This window comes from Pyrgilauda ruficollis, unplaced genomic scaffold (assembly GCF_017590135.1).
Source record: "Pyrgilauda ruficollis isolate IOZ18807 unplaced genomic scaffold, ASM1759013v1 scaffold9, whole genome shotgun sequence".
Classification (NCBI taxonomy): domain Eukaryota; kingdom Metazoa; phylum Chordata; class Aves; order Passeriformes; family Passeridae; genus Pyrgilauda; species Pyrgilauda ruficollis.
Genome location: NW_024531043.1, coordinates 12,368,919 through 12,395,800, shown reverse-complemented (window position 1 = coordinate 12,395,800; position 26,882 = coordinate 12,368,919). Strand labels below are relative to the sequence as shown.

The 26,882-nt window shown below is 42.7% G+C and overlaps 1 protein-coding gene across 1 annotated transcript in view; it reads right to left on the bottom strand.

Annotated features, from left to right (window-relative positions):
• Positions 1 to 26,882, bottom strand: part of LOC121364760 (transmembrane protein 132B-like) — a 217,857-nt gene that overhangs the window by 51,350 nt on the left and 139,625 nt on the right. The window contains exon 4 of the mRNA XM_041488266.1: positions 18,569 to 18,755. Coding sequence (XP_041344200.1) covers positions 18,569 to 18,755 — 187 coding nt within the window. The remainder of the gene's footprint in view (positions 1 to 18,568; positions 18,756 to 26,882) is intronic.

Here is a 26,882-nt window from a genome sequence, read left to right as displayed (position 1 = left end):
GGATTCCCTCCCTGCCACTCCAGGCCAGCACCACAGACGCTCTGCAAGATTTATCTCTCTCCATTGCCCATTAAAGCGTTCAGATGTCTCTTTATACTTGAAGTCAAGAATTAGAGGAGAGAATCTCTATCCCTCCATGCTTTCAGAACTATAAACAGTCAGTACCCACACACAGCTGCTGGTTCTTTCACCCCTGGGAGTTAAAATTTACACCCCTGCACGATGCACGCAGTGACACAGACTCACATTTGGTCTGCTTCACTTAATAAAATTTCCTGCTGCTCTATGGGATCAGGGAAAAGGAAAACATCACATCTGCAGCCCAAGCAGCATCAGCCCTTTCTATCCTGCATGCCCAGAGCTCTCTGCTGCCTCGTTCCCTGATTTTGGGAGCCTCCCTGCACTGCCACTCCACTCAAACCAGTGCTGCCCTTCACCTCTGCAGCGCTGAGCTCCTGCCAACAAACACCCAAGGAGATCCCAGCTGGCTGTGGCTGCCACTGCCTGGAGTGCTTTTGGTTTGGAGAAAACAAATGAGCTTCTTGATGAAAATCAAGTGTAAAGACAACTTTGAGAATATTTTCTTTAGGAAAAAAACCTAAAATTAAAAAAAAAATGGGATTTTTTTTCAAATCAGAACATTGATTTATTTCAGGTGAGTTTCTGAGAGTTTTCTGACTGATCTAAGAACTACTGGAGGATTTTTACTTCCTTCCTCTGCTTCTTCTTGGCTTGAGTTTTGTTCTTGACTTTAATTTGTCAGTCTGCTCACCCTGTGTGACGTTCCACCTTGTTCTGACATGTCCCTGTGTCTGATTATTTCTTTTCCTGCACAACTTTTACAAAGAACAACCTCTTTTTTATTCAAGTTCAGAACAAAATCTCTTTTTTGTTTTCATGATTGAATTTCCCAGTGAACTCTTGTGAAGTGTATTTATTTCCTGCAGACTAGGACAATATCATCTGTGTTTCAAAAGCTGAGCTGCTGCTGCCAGAACATCAATATTTTTCCAGAGTCCATCAGATTTTAGGAAACACAGTCCCTCAAATGAAAAAATGTGTTAAGAATCTGTGGAAATAAAATAAAATAAAATAAAATAATAAAATAGAGACTGACTGGAGGTAGTAGCTATAATAAAGACCAAGTATCCACAGAAATGTAAAGCTGCTGTGAATTCAGCATCAAACTGTTGAACTTTTAATCTTTTCCCATCTCTACTTCATCTGTTCTAAGAATTAGATCTACAATGATTTATTTAAACCACTGCTCCTAGTACCTAGTCTTTCCACAAGACTTCCAAGCCAGTTCTCAGCTCTGCCAAAGACAACAGGACAGGTTTTTTAGGTATTTTCATTTTACATCTAAAACAACCGAGGCAGAGGAAATCCCAGCAGGCCAGTGACAGATGAGGAAAAGGATTCCACATTCCCAGTCCCAGGTCCATGCCTGCTCTCTGGGTGCACTCAAACCTGCTCTTGGTTCTGACCAATTTAAACACCAATTTCCACACCTCTCCTACTAAGTGGCCTTTTTGCATAACATGAAAATGGGGATTTTATTGGCAGGTTCCCTGAAATTCAGCTGTGCAGCAAAACAAATATCAGTGACTGCAAGGAACTACAGAGGGCTCCAAATGCAGCAAGAGATGAAAGGAAAGGAAAGGAAGAAATGCAATATTACAGTATTATTTGCCATCCTTCTTAAGTGGAAAATGATAATGGCATATCTAGTGTTTATAATGGCAGATGAGTTTGTAATGCCACCGGCAGCTGCAGGAGTTCAAGGGGAAATCACTGAATATCCTTTAATCTGAAACTATTGCAAAAGGTTCCACTTCCAGGGGGCTCCCAGTGTCACCTCACAGGTGGTTTGAAACGGGGCAAGGGGGATGACATCAATGTTTCTCAGGAACAGAAAGTGACAGTGTTATTGGTTTTCAATAGAATTATTCTGTAAACAGACAAAGGTCTCCCACTTACTATTCTATAAAGGCAAGTAAATATCAAAATCACTGCACATTTCCTTGATAAAGGATTTTAACTGGTCCCTCGTTCTTACACCTCAGCACCAAACTAACACCAGGCTGGGATTCCACAGGAGCTTTCATTTTTTTTTCATTTAAGCTGTTTGTAAACGATGTGAAAGAGTGGCTGACTTGGTTTTCCAACAACAGACACTGAAGGACAGAAGGAAAGTGAAAAAAGACTTCTGTCTTTGCTTCCAAAGTATTGTCTTCATAATTAGCCTTTAGAAGTCATTAAGACATGATTTAAATTCAAACCTCCCCATCTGTTTCTTCAGAACCTGCTCCATTATGAGAAATGATTATCCAGGAAGATAAACTGGGTGCAGCAAGAGAGGTAAAAGAGAATTACCCAATTTTGTGTTGGAGGACTCATCCCCAAGAAGTATCTAAGTGAAGGAAAGCCTCTCCCATTTTCTGCCATTTCCCTAATGTGAGACACAAAAATACACACCCTGAGCTGCAGAAAGAAATCAGGCCAGCCCTGCTGCACTGTTCAAATACAAGGAATATTTGCTGTTCGCCTCCATTAAGGAAATTTATCTCCCTTAAATTTGCCTCTGTTAACCATTCATTCTTTACCTCTAAAAATTGGCAGGTTTTCCAATGATAATACATTTATTTTTTTCTTTTGCAGTACCAGTTTGGAACTGTTGACTGCTGCAAGGTGGGAGGAAGGCTGGGTGTGAGGTCCTTTCTGTCCTGCAGCTCATGGGTGCCCTCCCTGCACATCGCTCCTGCTAAATGGACACACGAGCACAGGAAAAGAGGCTTTTTGCACAAAACACGGCTGAAGAAAACATGTGGTTCTCTGGCATTTTGACACATCGTTTTAGCAAAGAATTGGACAAAGGTGGGAAAAGCGCTGCACTTAAAGGCCTCCATAAACCTGACACGAAATTCCAGCTGCAAAGTGCTCACACCTAGAAGCACCCCTGCACAAATACCACGCAGAAAAGAGCAAGCTCTCCTCACCTTCCACTTCTCAGCACTTGGGCTTCTTTCCTTTTTTTAACCAACCTTGGAATATTTAGGCATGTCCTCCCCTCCTGGTGATATTTCACCCCTCGGTGCTCAAAGACATTGGGCACAGATGTGGGGCAGTAATTCTTTAAGTTTGTTTTCAAAGTGTTCCTCCAAAAAGGGAGGCTCTTGCCTAAATCAAATTCAACATGGTGATTCAAGTATCTCATTTAAACTACTGCATTTTCGATTTTTCCAGGCAACAGGAATGAGTTGGCAATAGAAAAACTGGACCTGGAAACAAAAATCATGTTTCTGTATATTTTGTTCCTTTGTCACGATGCAAGAATTTTCCAAAAGCCCAAAAATTACTGCCAGAAAGGTCCTCTAACAAAAAGTGAAACAAGGTAATCAAACATTTCCCTCTGCATTCTCTTGTGCTATTGCAAGTTTGTTTTCATGGCCAGTGTGATACAAAGTGGTCAACCATGGCCAAGCTCCTGAAGTCACAGCAACTACATCAAACACACCTTTCTATTTAGTATTAATTTTTTTAAATTTAATTTCATTAAATCAGATTTCATTGTCTTTTAAATGACACTGGCATTCAGCTACCTGCCCCCCAGTTACACTCTCTCAAATGTGGCATTCAGTGCTGTTTTTCTTCCTCTCGGTTAATGAAGGCAGTTGTGCAAGTTATTGTTGATTTCGTTTGGGATTTTTCTCCCAGCAGCATTGCAATTAATTCTGGTACACAGATCCAATGCAATCTGACAAGAGCTATTATGGGGAACAACCTGGAATAAAACTGCATTTCTTCCTAAAGACAGGTGGTGACAGGGGTGGAAGGGAAGAGGAGGGTTCCTGGCCAGGTAAAGTGGCACCCAGAACAGGGACAGAGCCAGCCTGGGACACCTGAGCAGCAGCTCCCTCCTCTGCAGCAGCACCTCTGCTTTGGTTTCCTTTGCTTTTCCTCCTTTCTTGGGCAAGAATCTCAAAACCAGAGTTTCAATCTAAAAAGCCTCACTCCAGCATGCACTGCAATTCAGTCCAGAGGGGAATAAACCTATAATCTGGGGAAATCAAGGCAGAGGAAAGGAATGCAGACTCTATTAAGCACAGCTGTGTGTAGCTGCTGTAGTCTGTATTTCACCAACTTTTGTCATAGCTCTTCCCACTTATTCTGCATGGTCTCTTGGGGTAAACAAAACCAGAAACTCTGTGTTTGACTGAAAAAACATTGACATGAAAGGTGCACTGGGATATGATATATAAAGATTTTGCTATTTTTACATGTGCAGTGATATTTAGAAAGGTTGGGAATGATGTTTAGATCTTATTTATTTCTGGTCAAATGGATTGCCAGAGGATTTTTCTGACAGTGGCTGTTTACAATTCCATGGCAGTGAATAATACGCAGAAAATGTGCGAGGTTCTGGGATTTCATTCACAAAATGCTGCAAAATGAATTCAGCTGAGGTGGGAGCTGGGGCCTTTTTGTGAGTGTGTGATTTGCAGAGCACAACACCCCGAGAACACACCCCTCTCCAGGGCAGAGTCTCACTGCAGATTGTTTGAGCATCACAACAACCACACCTGTTAATTTTACATTGTGTCCTCACCTCTGCAGCACCACAGGACGGGGGGAAATGTGTGACTTAAGGGAAGCTCCCATTTATCTCTCCAAGAGCCAGTGTCACTTTAAAGAGAGTTTTTTCCCTCAAAGTGTTCCGACAGGCGTTTCACCAATAACTAAAACTTTACATTCAATATTTTGTTCACGTGCCCACAAGGAAGAGCACAAACATGATTATACATTGAAGTAAACCCACAATGATTAACTGAGTAGATTAACCTCCAGAACACTTGGACAGCTGTTTCAACATGCTGTCTTTGAGGGCAATATGCTGAAGCAGCTGTTCTTACACATAAGGTAAAATTGTCCGCTTTGTTTTGCAATGGGAACACTCAAGGCCTGTTCCGTGTCTTACTGACTTTAACGCACACCTGGAGCGTTGCCAAGGCTCTGGATAACTTGCATACATTCCTTTTTTTCCTCCTTATTAGCAGCTTCAACAATGTCAACTCGTTTGCTCAGCAATATGCTCAAAACCAGAGTCAAGTGGCTTTCTGTCATCTTTACACAGGATCTGCGCTCGCAGGCTGCTCCCTGCAGCAAGATCCTCCCAGAGTGCATGAATGAATTGGATTATTTTTGCATGTGGTTTTACAATAGCACAAGTGTTCCTTAAATGGAAAGCATGTCCTGGTCCATGGAGCTTTCTCTCCTTGTTTCCAAGGCAACTCAATACACAGACACATGCAAACACACGTGCGTGCTATTAATATTCCTTCTGGATGGGGGAATATCTTCATTTATCAATGAAACACTCAACAGCTTCTGTAGGAGTGAAAGACTCAGACAAACTTCTCACAGAGGAACTCACAGCAGGAAAACATTCAAGAAACTCTCCCCTTTGACTGCACACTAAGACCACACGGTTTGGAAAGTTTTTGCACCAAGATCTCCTCCAGCCACATAAACACAGAACCCTGAGTCCACCTCGCCTTGTCCTGCAATTAAGCTTTCAGTCAAGCTCTTCCAAAGAGAGGGAAATAACCACCTGGGAGCTTGGTTGGCATGTTCATGCCCCTGGATTCCCTCCTATGAAGAAGAAGCTGATAAAAATGGTGTCACTTTGTGCTTCAGGAGAGGTTCTGCAGCCTGGCCAGAGCCGAGCTGCAGGAGCTGCTCCTGACACTGCACCAGGGCTGAACCTGCTCCACGCTTCCAAATGAAACTCATTTCTGAACTAGCGAGGTCTGGGCACATAAGTGATTTGTCATGCTCAGCACTCCGTGCTAAATCACATTTATACCCTCTAATTCTCAATTGTAATCCTCTTTGGGATTGGCTTAATTGTTCTGCTTTTAAGAGCTGGGGGTCAGGCACAGCCACTGAGTGCTGAGTGAGAACTGCACAGTCTGTGCCTGGCTGATTCTGCTGCTTATCTGAGAAGGGAGATGTCACAAAGAAGGAGGCAGCTGGAAATGGCAAGAGATGCTTTCAAAGAAAGCACTTTGAACTCTTGTTGGTTCATTGTTGTTTCCATCTTTCTGATTTCACCCTGGCATATGAAAGGCCTGATGATTGCTGTCACTGCCTGGGAGGTTGGACTTGTCATTCCCACAGTGCTTTGTAGGGTTTCAGAGCACATCAGGCTTTGAGCCAGAGTTGGCTCTTGTCTATCTAAATACCCCATTAATGACAAGAGAACCTGGTCTGTCCTTAGGGGTCAGGTTCCATGTCCAAAATAAAACCCACAGGCACAGCACACCTCAGGGAACTGCAATAATCCCAAATCCCATGGCAATGCAAGCTCAGGGCAAGGCAAGCTCAGGCAAAGGGTCCTGCTCAGATCTCCTTACACCAGGCATGGATTTGAAGGGACATAAATGTGATTTACCTCCAAGTTTAAGAGCCAGCAATTGTGCTGAAATGGGACGCTGCTCATACTGAATTCAGTTCAGCTTGGGGTTGATTTAGAAACAGCTGGCTGTGATTTATGGTGTAGGGAATGCAGTAGAATTCCATTAACATCAGCAGAACACCTTTGCATTTCACTGGGGAGCCTGGACCTCTTTTCCATATGTGAATACAGGATGTTCCTCCTCCTTTGCATAAGTATTTGAAGCTGCGCTTTATGCAGCTCCAGTCTGGAAAAAGATTTGGGGTTTATGTCACCTCTTGTTTGTAAATAAATTTTTAAAAAGAGGAAAACCTTCAGTGGATGCTATGAGAAACCCCTGACTTCAATGGGAACCATCCTGTACTAAGAAAACAGTTTATGAACCCAATTCCCTACATTCATGCACTCCCTAACTTTTCAACATTGTTCCAATTAACTTGCACACCATGTAGCCTTAATGATTCTAGGTTACATTTATACTACATGCTTCTATTTATAAATGGTTTATAAGGCAGACTAATCAATATTTAATAGACATTTTAAGTGTGCAGCAGACACGAGCAGCATGTGTTAGAGAAGGTCAAAGGCACATCAATAGCAGGGTTAGAAACATCTGTGAGTTCTGACTTGCAAATAACCCCCTGGGCCAACAGCATTCTGTAACAATATTAATAGCAATTATCCAATTAGTAACAGTTTTGTTAATAACTGAGTCTTTGTGAACTATTTTAAATGTGATGCAATCACACAAGGAAGCAATTCCTGTGTGAGGTGACCTATTCCATGGCAAGCATTAGGGAGAAATCTGTGGGTTAGGGTTTGAATGCCACCCTTCTCCCATAAGCCTGAACTAACACTGTAACATTCCAATGCAAACACCATTACGGTGTTATTTTGGGATTTGGGCATTTTATCATACATCCTTAGGGTTAAACTCTGCTTTAAGACACATAAATTCAAACCTCACAGGAGCCTAGAGCTGCTTGCTGTGCATATCTGTGCGTGCAGGAGGCCACAACTTAGCCTTTTTATTTACAGAACCATTAATTAAATTACTGCAATTAAATATCAAATCAAATTGCATTAAGATACCATTAAGCACACAGGAAGTCAGAATCAGAGCTGGTATCATGGTTAATGGGAGCTGTACGTGGATAGGTTTTAATGCACTCTCTATAAGCCAGGTCCCAAAGGATGCAGCTGACACACACAAAACCAACACTTTATGCAAATATTCTTTCCCAATGTCCTAGTTTTTGCAGCTTTTCCAATTGTTTGTGTGGGTTTCCTGCTATTTTCCTCTTCAGGCAAGTCACCTGAAGCGAGATGGAAGAGTTTTATAAATGACAGCTTCTGATCAACTCAGAGCAGCCGAGAACCACAACATTCCCAGCTCCCAATTAGTCCACAGGGCACAAGCTGCAATAACAAATCCACCTGGAATTCTGATTCTTCTACTTTCTTTTCAATCTCTTTTCTAATTAACTGTAACAGTAATAGAGATTTCGGGGGGGTGGGGGGGTGGAAATAGAAGTCAAGGGAATCTAAATCCCTGTTTTCTGCACTGTCACAGCCACAGGAGTGAGCAGCAGCTCACCCAGCAAATCCCAGCAGGGGTAGATCCCTCCCTGCAGAGGTCCTGCATTGCCTGAGAAACGCAGGGAATCCCCCAAAATTCTGATTTTTTGCCACAGCAATGGAGTGGGAGGGCTCAGATCTGCACCCTGGGGAGCGCACTGCAGCACACTGACCCTGAGTGCAACCCCAGCCCTCCTCAAGGATCCAAACCTGCTGCTGGAAAATCAGCACTGAAATGGAAAATGTTCCTGCAGCAGGCCCCTTGTAGATTCTTGCTGTGTTCTGAACTTAATGGTTTTCTTGAGAGTTTCACAGCAGAATTAAAATAATAATAATAATAATAATAATAAAATGATGTTTGCTTATGCACTGATCAAACTAGCACAGAACTCTGTGTGTGCCTGTATTTTCAGCTGGAGAAAAAACATTGAGAAGATTCAATATTTATGCAATGTTTTATGGAAGTTCAATAGAAAAATCCAATATAATTTCCCAATTAAAATCACCTGCTAGTTGACTTACATCCATTACTATTATCTCAAGCCACTGTATACTGAACCTATTCACACAATAGTGTTATGTGAACATGCATAGGTTAAAAATTAGTAATTACTGTCTAGACAATTCACTGTTAGCTATAGTTGAGTGAATATAATGAATAATTTATTTGATTAATTTTGCATTCCTTTTCCTCTTTGTGAATTGATCATGACCATGGAAAACTTGAAAATGTACTCATTTATCAGAGTTATTTTCTGTGAATAATTCTTAGCCTGAACATTTTTTTCCACAAAACAAACTATTCTTACTTGTGGACTGAAATTCACATCATGGCATAGAAATTATGGAGACCACTGGGATTGTTGCTCCTTTTGCTTAAGCAGATCATCATGGAAACAGCAGCAATGCTGAAATGCTTTTACAAACAGAGAGCCCAAACAGTTTGATGCTCATTTTGTTGTGTAAGCTACATAATAAAGAGAACATATGCAACTGATAAGCAATAGCTAATACTTGATTTTAAATTACAGATGAAGTGGGAAGTCCATCTTTACTTTGAGTTTCAATGCCCACAAGGAAAGGGGGAAAATAAGAAATATCTGAGCTGGGGGAGCACTGGAGGAAGGGCTGCAGGAGTTCACTGTCCATCACAGGGCTGGAGGGCTGCTGGGCCCAGAAACCAGATAATGCTACAGGTAAATATTTCTGATTTCCATGGGCAGAGGTGGATTTGGGCTGGCAATCCAGAGGCAAGAGGCTCCACAACCATTCCAGCTCCCTGTTTTGATCTGAAATTTAACAGTGTGGTTTTCCCTTTGAAATTTGCTCTTCATTAGGTGAGCTTCAAAATGGAGCCTGAAACAATGAGGGGCTTTGAGTCTGCACAGATCAAATGCATTCTGACATCCATACAGCCAGGAATAAATGACACACTAATGAGACACCGAGATCAAATGCTCTGTTTGCCACTTAAATCCCCAGCAATGAGAAGCACATCAAGTTGTTAACCCGTTCCTGGCACTGCAGGATGCTGCAGGGTCCAAATGGCCCCACATTTTCTTTCTATCACACTTCATTCTCCTGACTCTTCCTCTTTTGCAGGGCCAAGCCAACACCATAGGAATGATCTTGCTCGTGACCACAGGGAAACAAGAGGAGGAGGAAGGGGGATGAATGAACTTTGATTTTGGGGTTATAATTTCTACCTTTTTCCTTCCACTCTTTACAACAACCTTACAGGAACACAGCACATGCAGCAACAGCAAACACTGCCTGTGATCAGTGTGTCAGGGCAAGGAACTGAGGAGAGCAGAAACCGAGGAGAGCAGGAATTGAGGGGGGCAGGAATTGAGGAGGGCAGGAGTTAGGAAAGCAGGAATTAGCAGGAATTGAGGGGGACAGGAATTGAGGAGAGCAGGAATTGAGGAGAGCAGGAACTGAGGAGAGCAGGAATTGAGGAGAGCAGAATTGGGGATAGAAGGAATTGAGGAGAGCAGGAATTGAGGAGGGCAGGAGTTAGCAGGAATTGAGGAGGGCAGGAATTAGCAGGAATTGAGCAGAGCAGGCTTGGGCTCTCTCCCAAGCACACTGCTCTCATGGCATTGAGGTTTTGGGCAGTGACATTCCCAGCTGTGGAAAGCAGCTGGAATGATCAGAGCTGTTGCCATTCCAATGCATTTACCAGCCCAGAAGCCCAAGGTCCAGAGATGATGCAAAACTCTGTCAGCTCCTCCCTGTCCTTGTTCCCACATTTGTGTGATGCCAACATTTCACCCCTTGACACTCTCTGGGTCTGTTCCTTGCCCTCCAGCCACAGCAGTGACTGCATTTATTCCCTCTGAACCGCTGGAATTTGCAGTGCCTGCTCTCCCTGCCCTCCCCAGTGCTGCTGCCTCTCTCCCACCCTCTCTCCTCTGCCTCTGATGGATTTTGGTAGAGCTCACCAAAAAGTGCCAACAGCACAAAATGCACCTCCCAGCCCCACAGGAGGCAGAGCTGGGAACTGCTCATTCCCAAACTTCAGCACTGAGCAATGCAGAATATTCCAAAGCTGTCCCAAAGCTCTGGGCTGGAGTCTCCTGATCACATTAATGAAGCTGCAGCTTAGCATTTTCAGTAAAGCTGAGGCACCTTTGCAAGAAATTTCTTCACACACAATAGCTGCTCATAGGCTGCATTACAACTTCCAAAGCTCTTGGATTGCTGCTCTGCTCCATCTTTGTGCTGCTATTTAAATTTAATTTTAAAAATATAAATTACATGAAAAATAATTCCTGAGCCTAACTGTATTGGGACCATGTAAACAGAAATAACTACACTGAGGTCAGTGACAGCTTTGAACAGGAGTTGTGAAGAGCACAAATGACTGTTTAAAAAGGAAAGCTTTCACTGCAGCCAGTACATAAGAAATATTGTATTATATATACGTATATACACACAATACAAAGTTAATTTATGCAGAAAGGACTCATCTTGCTGTACATCTAATAAATGCAGGCTGACTACTAAATATTCCTAATAATGCTTCCTCTCCAGCTAGCAGAACAGCTCAAAAACAAACATCATTTTGTTCACGTGTGTCCATTATATTCGTGTGCTGATTTAATTAACAGTAATTTCAGTATCTTGGAGATTTCTTCTCTGTTTTACAAATGATGCCCTTTTGCTGAGGGCTTGGGTTCGAATTACTGACCAATCAGCTGTGCATCAAGTCTAGAATGCTAATTGGCAATAAAACCAGAGTGAGCACGCTGGAAAAACTTACAGATGAGCCAAATTATTGGGGAATTGTTAAGGAACACGAAGAGTTTTTTAGGCAGACAAAGTGAAATCTTTGCATCGCCCTCCAGCAGCGTGGAGGGTGCTGGTAGTGCTCTGCACTGCCCAGAGCCCCCGGGGCAGGCTCAGCTCATCCCCCTGGCCATCACCTCTCAGGAGGTCCCTGTGCCCTCATCCTGCCCTGCAGGAGCTCCCTCCACTGTCCAGGAACCCCTCCCTCAGTCTGAACTCCCATCAGAAATTCTGTCATAAAAGGGAGCAAACCTAACGGAGCAGAGGGGTCCCAGCTCAGCAGAAGCCAGCTCTGAGCATTTCCTCTGCACATTTCTTATTGGAAACACTTAGTTCTAACAAGAATTTAGTGCCTGAGCACCTCTGGAGAGGATTTTCTAAGAATAGTAAGTGTCCATGTGGATCAGAGAGACCTGAGATCATTCTGGCTGCAGGAATGGCTGCTGAACTCCCACCCTTGATTTGTGGGCAGCACCTCACCTCTTCCAAACCCAGCTTTATTCAGAAACCCCTGCCCAAATCTGCTCCAGATCCTCATCAATCAATTCCAGAGCACAGCTTCTTTCCAGAACAGGCCTGTGTGGTGCAGAACTGAGGCACCACCACCCTGATCTCCAGGAAGAGCTCTGGCCAGAGCACTGTGGGGAAGGAGGCATGGCAGAACACTGTCTGTGCCAAGGGGATTCATCCCTGGAGCAGCCACAGCTCTGGCTGGAAGCAGAGGGACAGCAGAATGTGGTGCTGGGAGCAGGAGGAGGAGGAGGAGGAATCCCTTTGTCTGTCCCCATTGCTGCTTGCCTGGGTGATCATAAATCCGCTCCAAAACTGCATTTTACAGCGAGGCCAAAGAGGAACAGCAAGGCCAGACTTAGGAGACCCCAGGCACACTTAGGAGATGGTTTGTGGGACCAGCACAGGGTTCCCATGGCACAGACAGCCCTGCCCCATTCCTGCGCTGGGGAACGCTCTAGGGACAAACCCAGGGCAGGCAAAGCCAGCCTGCAATGCTGCAAGGGCCTCCATGCCCCATTCCTGAGCTGGGGAATGCTTTAGGGACAAACAGAGCACAGGAAAAGCCAGCCTGCAATGCTGCAAGGGCCTTCCTGCCACAGGGCAATCCATCCAAACTGCAAACAACTGACAATATGTGGGCAAATCTCTGTAATTTGGGGAGATTCAGAGTGACTTCCAAGAGGTGGATAAGTGGGAAATGCTGCCTGGAGGACTGGATCCTAAAGGATCTGGAGCATTTGGCATCAGCCTTCTCTGCATGTTCATTAATATTTTGGACTTTGATTGTAACGAGTATCAGCAAGTGTATCAAATTTCATGAAAGCAAATTATTGGTTCACAGTGGAATAACATGGTGCTTTACTCAAGCACAAGGATGAAAACCTCATATAATCTCCAGCTATTGTCATTCAATGTTTATCATCCAACACAGTAGAATACAATCCTTATCTTTGATGGATGTGGCACACAATAGCTGTTTTCTTGAGTGCATCATAAATATTAATAGTATTCACAGAGCTTCTTAAAATTTGTCATGTCACATTGCTTTCATGGAAACACTCAAAATGTCATTATTTTTGTCCCACCAATAGCAAATTTTCCTTTAGTTTCTTTCTTTTTCACTCACAAAATTAAATGGTAGAGGATGTTTAACTGAGCAGAGGAAAAAAGGGATAATGGTTCACATTCAGCCATTCCAAAACCTACTTCAGATGCCCAGAATTAGACTGAAAGAGGAAAAAAAATGTGATATCCTTTGGAAAACACAGTCCAGTTAAAAATGAAACACTTGATGAAATGGAGGAGATTTGTCTGGAATTTCATTTTTGGAAGAACACTGAGGAAGAATGCTGACATGACCAAAATGTTCCTGTCTGCCATATTCAGAATGGGACACTTTCACTTCAGGAAAAAAAAAAAAAAAAGAAGAAGAAGAAGCGCTTTTTTCTCCCAAAATAGAATATTTGTACATTATTGTGTCTATCCTGGGCTGCATCCAGAGCAGGGTGGGGAGCAGGTCAATTCTGCCTCTGTGCCCTTGTGAGATCCCACATCTGGGACCAAGGGCACAGGATGGGATTTAGGGTCCCCTCCAACTCAGTCATTCTCTGATTCTGTGATTTAATCAAGCTGAATCAAACACCTCAGTTCTACAGAGCAATAAGTTTTCCTGCTGTTAAACAGCTGAGATCACTAAAATGGCTTTTCAGGGTGTCTGATGACAATGCCAGCTGAAATCCCCTGGCCTTGCCCAGTGAAAGCCCACGAGGACATTCCTCACATCTGCTCCCACACATTTCCCTCCCAGAGTTTTTCAGAGTCAAAGCCTTCCCCTGATCAAACTCAATAAACCTTCAGTGCTTTGTGTTTTGGTTGATGTGTTCCAAGAAATCTTTTTAAATTTCATCTTTCCCCATAAAATTCACCCTGTGGTTTTAGGAGCAGCCTGACAAAACAAAACCATTTAATTCTCTATGACAATTAATTTGGAGATGGTAATAATTGCACAAGATCTTATCTCTGCTACAGAGACATAAAACACTTGCTATGGGCATGGGAAATAAAGTAATACAAAAGAAGAATCTCTTTTTTCCTACTTTGTACTCTCTCCACAGTAGTTAATTTGCTCTGAGTATAAAATCAATCCTTCCAATGTGGGACTTTAGGAAAGCTCAAGGCTTCAATCCTGCTGCCATTAATCAGTGTTAAAATTCACACTGAAATCTGTGATCTGGGAGCCACAGATTCCAGTTTTATTTTAAAACAATGTTGATAATCCCTAATATTTCTGGGATGAAGATCCACTCTAGACTGAATTTACATTTATTTTTTTTTAATGAAATGATGAATGTTGGGAAGGACAAAATCCCACTCAGGGCAGGTTCCTTTGCATGCAAAGTACAACAGAAAGGCACTGCTAAAAAGGAGCTGCAAAGCCAAAGGTCAAAGTGATTTCAAGTAAGAAATATGCATTAAGTGCAATGGATAAACACATAGGGGACAATTTTGCACATAAATGCATTTAACCAACTTCTGAAAGATACATAAATCATCTGGGTTTGCTAGAAATGACTGATCCTGTCCTGGCTTTTTTATACTTCAGAATGAAGGGGGTTTGGTTTTTATACCAACCCCAGAGCAAGCAAAGGAAAAGCTGGTAAAGACTGACATTTCCTGGTGTAGTTTAAGGTGCAGGGGAGCTGCTTTCTAAGTCTGGGCCACCTTCCACCTTGTGAGTGTGCTCCTTTAATTGATGTCTGAATATAAATTCCATTAGCAAACCATGATTTCTGTAGGAAAAATAAATTCTTTAAAGTTTTTTTGCTCAAACAAATCAGCCGTGTTGCACTCAGCAATCCTGTTTCAGCCTGAGTTACAGAAATGGGCACCTTTAAGGACAATTTTTGTGGGTGTTCTTGTCTGGCAGCAAGCAGAAGTGCAATTCTCCAAGCTCCCATTTAAAGAATCCTCACCAGAGCAAGCACAGCCATGTGTCTAAGAAACTCACAACCTCAGGGAACCTTTACTGCACCAACAGCTCCCATTTTGGGGGAGGAAACAAACTTCCTGAAGACATAGTTCAAATACTTGTAGGAAACGGAGAAATGTTTGAGGCTGATGGGCACAGAGCCCTGGGGAAATATTGATTGAATTAAAAAACTGAATTTAAAAAATGCAGTCTGGGACTTACAGTGCCATTCCTACACGAGACAGGATTTGCAGCATGGACACCTGAAAGAGCAGGGCTGCCAGCCACAGACCAAGCCTTCATTTTCCCAGATAAGAAGACAATGCCAGGTATTTATTATTAAATCTATTGTTCCTCAAGCCTTCAGCCCCAGCTGGAGCCTTCTTACATAAACCAGTTAAGATACATCTCCTCAATGTCTAATTCTTTACTTTAACTAAGCTCCTGGTTGCCTAGAAACTCTCTAAAAGACCTGGATTTTAATTTTTTCTCTTTATATTTTTGCCAACTGTTAGTTAGGTAACAGATTAATCAAATCACAGGTGTTTGTGACAGAAGCCTGGGTGACAGACTGAAAGCTGGGGCAATGTTTGTTTCCTGCATCCCAGGAGTGCCAGACTCCACTGACGACCTTGCTACCAGCAACTTTCCACAGCTATGGAAATTGCAGATGATGCCTGCTTAGATCAAGAGCAATAACTGAGAATTACAGAATTATATCATCACTGGACAGAGCAGATTTATCTGTGCTCTCAGTTTCTGTAATTAGCAGGACATGCACTGCCACTTCGCAAGATTATGATATCACATTTTTATATTAAGATAAATCAAGCTGTCTAGTTTAGATCCAACTTTAGAATGTTCTGCTGGACCTTCTGGATGCTAAAACACACCTTCTGCTGCATCAGACATCAACCAGATTCACAACTCCCAGCCTATGTCAATGCCATAAACATTTTAAAATAATCACCTGCTGTGTTTAGAGTCAGCAATGGTAACAGAAGACAGAATAGCAGATTTTTTCCCCTGATATTCAGCAGCATAACAAACAGAGGAACCAAAAAGGATTCTGGCTGTGCTTTCTTCACCCTGATCTGTCCTTCTGCTGTGTTTGATGGGAATGGATCACCTTTACTGTGGGAAATGTGAGTTCCATGTGTTAATCTGGGCACCAGGAGTTGGAAGAATCAATGAGCAGAGATGTTTTCACAGAATTCACAGAATCACTGGGTTGGAAGAGACCTTGGTTCATCACCAGCAGGAGCAGAGGGGCTGATGTTTGCCCCTGGCTGTGGATCCTGGAAATTGAAACTGAGCAGAGGAACCTTTGTGCCCACCAGGAGGATGGTGTAGCCAGAAACCTGAGGTGGATCCCAAACTTCCCTCCTCAGCAGCTTTCAGAGCCATTTCCACAGCTAAAATCTCTCAACAACTTTTTATCTCAAGAGATTATGACAAAAAATTAAGATAAAACTAAATATTCCTTCCACTACCCTTCAAAGAAACCTCCAGGAGCCAAAATATTCCAGCTTCTAAGTAACCTTCCCATCCCTGCTTTTTCAGCTGAATTAAAACCTAAACAAAACAATACTTTGGTGACAAAAAAACATTTACAGTCTTCAAAGCCACTCATCCCTGCTGTCACTTATTCTTAAAGATATAAATTCTACCTCTTTTCTAACCAAAATAGTTTTTAGATATAATAAACAAGAGCTTTGTAAGATTAAGTGTTTTAAAAGTACCTTTAAGAATATAAAAAGGGACTTAGAAGTCATTCAGAAACAGGTAAAACTAAATAAGAGTGACTTCATTTCCATTTAATTTTCTATTTTTATCAAGCTTAGTTTATTCAGGTCTGATTAATTAATGTCTACAAAGAGTTCCAAAAATATAGAACACTACATAAATACTAAATAATAATAGAGTACTTAAGGAAAAGCTCATTTGTTAATTTGCACGGAGTTTTAGGAATTAGCATTTATTTATTTCTTTATTTCCCCTGTGCTAGCAGGTTCATCCAATCCCTTTTAGCTTTTTTAGTAGAAAATACTTTTGCAGCTACAGGACAAAGGACAAATGTTCATGAGGAAGCAAGCGAAAAAGGGTGGGTGGCATCTGAAGGATGGAAGTGCTGCAACATCCAGACTCTCTGGCTCTTTCTCTGCTTTTACACCCCAATTTCCCCACTGAAATCCTTGTTCATGTGTAAAGCTCTGGTATTAAAAAGTCCATCAGGACCAAACACAGTTCAAAGGCTCCTCCTGGCCTCTGATTTTACCAGGAGATATTTGCATTTTTTAAATAAATCATCAGCTTCAAGCTTTCTGCACACATACACCTCAAATGCTGGACACCTCCATCCTCAGGAAATATTTTCTCCTTTCTGTGCAACTCAAGCCAGGCCTTCTGTTAAATTGGCCCTTTGCAGCTCACTGGACTATTTGGCTCTTTTGGGGAAAAGCAGAGCAGCGAACAGCCCAGTTGTTTGGCTTAGCAATGAACTTTCCCACACGTGCAATGCTAATTTATTCCACTGAAAACGTCCCCACTAATGACAGCAGTGACCCTCAGAGCACAGCCCTGGCAGCCCCATTCACTCAGAGAAGACAAGGGCTCCAGAGGAGCTATTTCCATGTAGCAGGCCAATAACCCACAAACGGGAAAGGATTTTCACAAAAGGCCCAAATGGTTTCCAAGGAGCCATTACGGCACATCAGGTAAATAAAATATTATTGAAATGTATTTTTTGCATTTAAATCACTTGCAGCAGGTGCATAGGAAGCAGCTTATAATAAAAAGGCTCCCATTCCTGGAATACTAACGAGGATCGACGGAAACATTGAGCAAAAGGGAGCAGGAACAGGTTCTTAGCATGGCAAGGGGAACAATTCCTACAAAAATATTCAGAAAAGGGAGCAGGGGCAAGTTCTTACCATGGCAAGGGGAATGATTCCCACAAAAACTTTCAGAAAAGGGAGCAGGGGCAGGATCTTACCATGGCAAGAGGAACAATTCCCATAAAAATAGGGATCAGCAGCAGGCCCTTACCATGGCAAGGAGATCAATTCCCACAAAAACATTCAGATAAGGGAGCAGCAGCAAAAAAAATTTAAATTTATGATTCTCATAAAAATAGGGATCAGCAGCATGCCCTTACCATGGCAAGGGAAACAATTCCCATCAAAATAGGGATGAGCAGCAGGCCCTTACCATGGCAAGGGGAACAATTCCCACAAAAACAGGGATCAGCAGCAGGCCTTACCATGGCAAGGGGAACAATTCCCATAAAAATAGGGATCAGCAGCAGGCCCTTACCATGGCAAGGAGATCAATTCCCACAAAAACATTCAGATAAGGGAGCAGCAGCAAAAAAAATTTAAATTTATGATTCTCATAAAAATAGGGATCAGCAGCATGCCCTTACCATGGCAAGGGAAACAATTCCCATCAAAATAGGGATGAGCAGCAGGCCCTTACCATGGCAAGGGGAACAATTCCCACAAAAACATTCAGATAAGGGATCAGCAGCAGGTCCTTACCATGGCAAGAGGAACGATTCCCACAAAAATAGGGATCAGCAGCAGGCCCTTACCATAGCAAGGGGAACAATTCCCACAAAACCATTCAGATAAGGGAGCAGCAGCAAAAAAATTTAAATTTATGATTCTCATAAAAATAGGGATCAGCAGCAGGCCCTTACCATAGCAAGGGGAACAATTCCCACAAAACCATTCAGATAAGGGATGAGCAGCAGGCCTTACCATGGCAAGGGGAACGATTTCTGTGAACATGGTGCGGCTGACGAAGATCTCGGACACCACGAGCTCGCTGACGGAGTCGTCCCGCGGGTATTCCACCTGCCAGGTGATCTGCTGGGCCCCTGCCAGGCTGCTGCCGTTGTCGATCTCAAAATCCATCTGCAGGATCTCGTAGGAGGTGGTGTTTGCTCTGGAAAACAAGGCAGAGTTCCCCACAACGTCACTGGGATGTTGATAGCAAAATGGATTTTCGTTTCTCTTTCCTGCTCAGAAGATCTGCCATTAAATTCAACGTGCAGACTTGAGACACTGACAGAAACCTAAATAAAACTGCACATGGGCAAGCACAGACATTTCTAGGGTGAAACTGTATCTTTTAGTTTTCTGGAATGGAAGCATTTTTCCCATTAAACTCAAGCATTCATTCTCCATAATCACAATGAACTTACAGAATAAGCCACAAACCCTTGGAAAAGCAGTGCACAGAAGTTGCTAAATTATTTAATACAACATTATTATAATTTTGATGCTGCAAAACAACAGAATACTTGGCCATTCCTCATGTTCTACCAGAAATGAGCTCTTGTGGAGGGAAAAAAAGTCTTTCAAACCCAAACTGGTCTTTATCTCAGTGAAAAAATGGATTTGCAGAAATTATACATGACAATAAATGAGGGGTAGATTATCCCTATTTTGAATTCATGACAACATTCTCCTCGTCAGTGGTGCAGACTTGTAATTATATGGCAATCGTATATTTCTCATCTGGAAATAAAAGTTTAAAAGTAAAGAAATGGCTGTAAATGCACAGCAGTCAGAAATGAATTTAAGAATTACTTCTGCTTCCTTTCTCAACAACAACTCTTATCACTTTCCTCAGGTCCAAAGCTATGTAAATATTAATAATTAATCCTCAGGTTAGAAAAGCAGATCTTGTTTTGTGTTACAGAGAAGCAAACAGACACCAAGCTTTAACCAACAGCACTCAGCGCATCCACAGCAGGGATCTGTTTAGAAAACAGACCTTTGCTCATCCAAACTTCCCCACAAACTGAGTTCTACAAATCATACAAAGTTTACCCACAAATATTTACAAAGAATACAAGTTCCCTGCCCAGACTCCCAGCCAGACCCTGCAGTGTGGAGAGCTGATGGAGGTCACAAGCATGGAGAGGGGATGGAAGGGCTCTGCCTGCAGGGCCAGCTGCTGCTTCTGCTGGAGAAACACCTGATTTTACCAATACTGCTCAAGTTTTGGGGCAAAATCTGAATTTGCTGTATGTTAGGCCAGTGGTACATTCATTGTCTGTGTGTCCTTCCCCAAAGCAGGCATTCCAGGAGCTGTGCTCACTGAAGTTTTAGCTGCTGCTGCAAACAGAGACTTAAAACATCCTTTTCCTCTCCCCAAATGCACAGAGGCAGAATCTGGGTTTGCCATATGTTTCTGAAGGAGAATTGTAAAGGGGGGAAAAAATCTGAGCAAGAATTATTGATTTTCATGTTTTCTTTCTGACAACAAACAACCTAAACATATGCTTCAATGCCTGGAGGATAAATATTTTCCATGCTGACAGAAGATAATATCCACCTCCAGGCAAAACTAGAAGCTATTAAGGCATCTTTTGTATGGCCAAGCAGACAACCAGCAAAAACCTTTTAAGATAAATTTTATTACATAATAATAGGGATGTAATTAAACCATTTCTGTTAAAAACATAAACTGAACTTCATTGTTTTTTGTGTATCACCTCCAGCAGTTTGTTTTATCTAAATTGCATAAAATTAATATGCTCACAACACAGAACTAAAATTCAGATTGAGCTTTCCACTGACTATGGATTTAGAGACTGGGCCTGCCAAGGTATGTTTAGGTCTGCAATTTCACCTCAGTCTGTTCAGGCCAATAGCTGCCAGTCACAAAACCACCCAGGAGTGGTTTCAAATTGAGAACAAAACCAGCAGTGGAGGGTTTGGGTACAGAGACACCAATTAAATACTAGGTCAGGTTGGTCTGCAGTGACCAATCCATTCCATGGGTCCCACTGACTGGCATTTGAGTTCAGCCCACCACGCCTTCAGTTATTGCTTTCCTGGTTTTCCTTTTACACATCCAGAAAGAAACCACAACAGGGGGTTTGTATCTTGTATATAAACCTTCCTCAGGTGCAGCTACATGAACAGGTGAATTCAAACAAAGCTGCACTAACAGGTGAATGAAAACAAAGCTGCATTAACAGGTGAATTCAAACAAAGCTGCATTAACAGCTGAATTAAGGCTACATTAACAGGTGAATTCAAATTAACAGGTGAATTCAAACAAAGCTGCATTAACAGGTGAATGAAAACAAAGCTGTCCTCCCTCCCAGGTCTCGATCCTGGTTCCAAAGAGAATCCTTAGCACCACCTGGAAAAAGAACTCCAAATGTTTGTCAGAGGTTTCTGCTTTGTCTCAGTAGCCCATTATGCAGCATGACACATGAATATTGATTAAAGAAGGTTCCACTTCTCTCTTGGGCTTCTGCTGCAAGAGATGGCCTTGAACCATCTCTCACCTGTGGAGCCTCCCTGGAGTGCACAGCTTTGGCAAACCAGGATTCAGCTTTCTGCACTCGTATTCCCCAGCAGGTGGATGAATTTCCTCTAAAATTATGGTCTTTTTTGTCCTCTTTAGAGATTGAGCCTTGGAGCAATGCTGCTGTGGTATCTGGGACACAGATACCCCACGGATGAATTCACCCTCTTTGTTCTAAGCTTCTTCCCAGGTTACAACTGGAACAAACTCATGATAAAACCTGAAAAGTGAATTTCTTTCATGTTCAGACTAGTGCTCACCTACTGGCTGCTGCATCTCTTATCCTACAGAGGTTTCCTGGTAGAAAGGCTGGTATTACATTCATAATTCTTGCAATTTATTAACCATCCCCTGTAATACCGTGTGGGAGACCACTGCCTTTTTCTACTGAAATTGATGGAGGCTGCTAAAGTAAAACCAGAGATAAATTAAACCATAATCAAGACCTCAAATGTCAGCATTTACTTATGTCAGCTCCATTAGCTGATAAATTCCCATCCCAACACCTGCATTTCAATTTCTCTCCTGGCTGTGCAGCATACCACTGAAAGGCTCTTTAAAAGCAGCTGCTCCCCCCTGCCAGGGCAAACCTTCAGCTTTTTGTCTGATTTGTCACTGGGGGCAGAACCTTGCTCTTGGTGGCCACTGTCCATCTGCAGCTGCCTGGTGAAGACAAAATGCCAGCAGTGGGAAAATCCACAAGCAGAGAAGACAAGGACTGTAACTCATGCTGTTATCAGCCATTAAATCCTGTTAAACCAAACTTTATCCTATCAAGATTTTTTCAGCTTTTCCTGGAGACTTATTTCATTTTTCTCTTAAATAAGTTTGCACTCTTGGGGAGAGTCTGATGGAATCCAAGGGCTATAAATCACTTCTCCCTTGCAAATCTTTTCTCTCTTTTTAGTTAAATATTTCTATTGTCCAGTGAAGTTTTTTCCTGGTTTAGGATTTTGCCAAACTCCAGTTTAGAGAAGCAATAAAAAATAAAGTCAAAATTACTTTTATAAAAAAAGATTATTTCCTGCAAGCACAAGGAAAAGACCTTATAATTTTAGGCAGCTGGCATGCTTGCTAATAAGTCCATTTCTATGGAAATGAGTTCCTAACTATTAATTTTGCCTGCTCCTGATCTATTCTTGATGAGCCTTTCAAATTTAGAAAAGCGCTTCATGATTCTCTCAATTTGGTAATTACTAACTCCCTTTGATGAATCCAGCCCAGTGTTTCAGACATGAGACATTCATTACACATTTTTCTCTCTGGTGAGAGGAGGGAAAAAAAAAACCCCATGGGTCTTTTTGGATTTATTTCCTCTCACAAACTCCTGTAAGTAGGTCCTCTTCTTCAAATGGTGATTTAGAATCCTATTTGCCTACCTTCACAACCCTGTCTCTACAGGGGCTGGAAAAACGCCCAAATCCTTGGGATTTCTGCCCAGTCTCCTGCTGTCTGCCCTCACACCTGTCTGATGCATTTTCAGCAGGTCCCACACAGCCCAGCCAAGCTTTGCCACAGCCCAGTCCCCATCCCACACCCAGCTGGGAGCTGTGGTTGGGATCCCAGTCTGGAATCTGAGCACAGAATGGAAAATCCATTCCACAGAAAGCCAACTTAGCTCCAGCCAACCCCAGAATAAAGGAGTTATCAGGACAGGAAAGCGCTGCTCAGTCCCAGAGCTTTCCACATACACACAGCCATGAAAAGGAGCTGCTGTTATTTGTACAAAATAACAGATCTCTGTCAGGGTCCAGCTCTGATGAGAGAGGTTTTACCCAGCACCACAAAATCACCTGGCACTGAAATAACAATGAATTGAATTTGTCTGAGCCCAGCGTGAATTATTGAATTAATGGAACGATACTCTGACTAACATTATGGCAGCAGCAACAGCACAAGTGGTTCATATTTAACTTAAATAAACAAAATTATTCATTACTGAGAAGGATTAGCGTTGCTAACCAAGCTGAAGAGCCTGCCCTGTGTGTTTGGGCAGAGAATGAGAGGGGCAGGGTGGCATTTCTGGGCACTCTGCAGTGCCACACTGAGCCTCTGCTGGCTCCCACTCACGGGTCAGCAACAACTGAGCTGATAAAAGTCAGAGCCTTCTATTGCTGCACTTGGCTATTACAGGAAATCACGAGTTCCATTCGCTCATAAAAGAATGCTTTCAGTAAATGGCAATTTGTTTATGAGGCCCACAGCAGTGTAAACAACGCTCTCAAAAATGGAGCGGACATGAGGTATTGGAAAAATTGGAAAATAATACATGTGGGCTATCATGTTGCTTGAGAGCCTTTTCCAGGTTGATAATGGCCAATTCTTACTCTGACAAACTGTAACCAAATTCAATGAGAATTCAGTGACCTTACACTATCAAGGTACATTAGTTTATCAAATACTTGAGTGAAAAAGGTCTGGCTCCTTTGATCTCAAGAGGATTAATTCTGTAAGTATGGTTTACTGAAGAGCAAACACTTACAAGAGGAGGCTTTTGGAAGTGCTCAAGACCCTCATTTGCTGCTGAAGCCAAATGAAGCAGCAGATGGCCAGGACCTCTCAGGGAACAGACCCACACTAAAGGTCCTGACCTTCTCCCCTGAGGGAACGAAGATCCGAGCAGCCTGAGATGAAGGAAATGAAAGCAAATACCAGCCAAGGGCAGCAGGCAGCTTCTGCATGATGAGGATTTGCTTATCACAGCCCTTCTGCCTTGCTGAGTGCTGCCCTCCTGTCCTGGGCACCTCCAGCCCCTGGGTGTGTCCCCCAGCCACAGCCCCCCAAAAACACCTCCCTGAGGGGAGGCACCTGGGGTTACACACAGCCTTGACCTGATAAAGGATGGCAAAGCCTAAACCCTTTTCTCCAGCATGAATAAGCCTGATGAGGCTGGAAGGACACAAAGCTGCTGTCTGACAGAGAACTTGCTTTGCTGTCCATATTTTCCCAAACGTTTTTTGGTGCCTGATCTCGGTTTTCTTTCACTGCCATAAAAATTCAGGCTCTTCACAGACATACAGGCAGAGAAAATGGCTACAGAGGAGAAACCCAAGCTTCTAAATCCATTAAGAATGTATGGATTGACATAGCATGTTTTTTAATAATCCAGTAAAAGCCGTAAAAACAACAAGAAAATATTTTTGTTCAAAACACACCACCAACACCAGGTATTATGATGTTATTTTGCTTAGCCAACATTTTCCCACCACTGAAAACAATAAATCTAGATAATGAGCAAACCTTTTAAGCTCTTCAGCTTCTCCACTGCCAATTCACAACTGTGCTGCTCACTAACAATGTGCAATAACTTCCACTTTATTTGATTTTATCAACATCATCATGACAACCCTGGAGACAACTGAGACAATTGCTTCAATTATTTTTATTTTCCTGCACCCTTGTGACAGTGCACAGAAATGCTTCTGGTAAAAGAGTCCTTAGATACTCTTTAAGTCAACCTTTAACAAAACAACTTTTAGGACTGAGCTTGGTGAGCTGCACTGGTAACATTGCTGGGCACTGGGAGCCCATTTGTACCTTTGTCATTACTCTCCCCTTTTGGAACAGCATGCAATCTTTTGGGGCTTAAAAAAGCATTTTGATTGCACTGGAATATTTCTCTGACTACTATTTAGAACTTCTTTATTGCTGTGTTGTGTATTTCTTAAAATAAAGATTCTCTGTCAGGAGGAAGTCTTGTTGGGAAACAACAAACACATCCAGTGAGAAACTGGGGCCAGGCTTCAGCTGATGGTGGAGGCAAATATAGAGGGAGCTATTGTTGTTTAAAAAATAAGAATGATTTTGTGTTGAAAGACTTGTGCTGAAACCTATCCAGTTAATAAATATCAACAGCCCAAATGGTGCTTATAATTTTTCTTCAACTATTGAGAAATCCTTACATTTTTACATGCCATAATCACATGGTCTATTTTCAACATTGTTGTGAAAGCAGCTGAAATACATCAAAAAGCAGAGATGACTTTTTAAATAACCAGTGACTGAAAATTAAAGATAATAAACTCAGTGGCATAAGAAGCTCTTTACAGTGCAGGAACTCACAAACAAAGATCTCTGCAGACTCTCCAAAGGTCTTGACAAGAACCAAAGTGCAGCTCAGGGAGCCTGGATGACCCAGGGCACGGGGAACTTCAGCCAAGCTGAAAACATTTCACCTCAGGGAAAACACAGGGCAGAGACAGGGCGGACAGGGCCATCCATGAGACAGGAAATATTCCCTGGGAATCCCTGGTGACACTGGCTGTCCATACTGCCACCACACAGGCACACACCTGAGTTTCTCTGCAGCTCCTCCACACCGGGCACCAGCTCAGCACAGCTTCACTCAGAGCCTTGCCCTTCCCCAGGCAATCATGAAATGGGAGGCAGGCAAGAGTTTAATTTATCTGTGCCTCTTCCAGATGCACTGTGAGCCCCAGGAGGAGAGATTCCACATGGCAGCTCCTGAACGTGCACACTCATTTGGAGTTCTGGAGTTTTATAGTTACCAATACTCACAATTCCTCACCTTCCCAAGCAGAGATCAGACCTGGGGGAAGTGACCTGGAGCCACCCTAAGAGCTCAGACCACACCTGCAGCAATGTTCCTTGCCATTTTAAACACTTCACCATTTTAATGTGAGATTAGCACCAGGTGATCAGACCTTTCTGTATGCACCAATCCCATGAGAAAAGAAAAACCCTCCTAGAACCAGGAGGAAGCTCCTTGAAATCCAGTTGCTGTTTTGATTTCAGAATTACAATTGAGGCTGACAGCTGAATCTCCCTGGGGAGAAAAATCAGCCAGAGGGGATCTGGAGATGCAAATTCCCCAGGCACAGAATTTCTGAATGAAGGCAGGAGGGAGCCAAGCTGCAGCCTGTGACACGAGCACACCTGAACTGCTGCAGGATGCAGGAACAGACAAATGAGGCTCTCCCCTTGAGCATTCAAAAAGTCTCATTCAACACTTTAATGAAAAAAATTAAAAAACTTGGAACTTAATCCTTTGCTCAATGGCCAATGTGTAAATGACTAAATAACAGAATGCCCCAGACAATTAAAACCAGTCCATATTAAAAGCCATTCCATATTTTTCTCTCTACAGCTGGCTAAGGCTGCACAGAACTCACAGGTCTGCTGTTGAAGCAGCTGTGATGCCACCTGCATTAAATAATTAAAGAAAAAAAATCAAAATTGGGGCATGGCAAGAATTATTTTATTCCTCCAACATTCTCTTCAGCTCCTAATGAACTAAACCTGGCTCTCCTTGAACTCAATGTGCTCTTAGATGGAGAGGGAAGGTGCAGGGTGTCCTGTGCCTAATTCCCACTTGTGCTAAGAAAGAAATGTCCATGGCAACATCCTCAAAGGAGTGAGGGCAGGGAGCAGGGCAGCCCATTAACATCAGCACAAACGGGACCTCCTCTCTCCCCACTTCCCTGACACACACATGGTGTGCACAAAATTGTTTTATTTTAAAGGCTGCTAATTATGGTTTACAAAAGAGTTAAGCTCTTCCTCTTGCTATTGGTACCCACTGAACAGACAGTAAAAACATGAAAGTGAAACGGGCACAGAAACATCAGTTTCCCATGTTTTAATTAATAAACAAGATTATTTTATCCAGCTGAGCAAACAGAGGGTGGCTCAGGTCTGCATTCAGTGTGTGAACAGAAAGAGCCATCTGCAGTAAGTCTCTGAACCTCCACCCTCTGCTAGTTGAGCTTAAAGTCCTGATCTTCA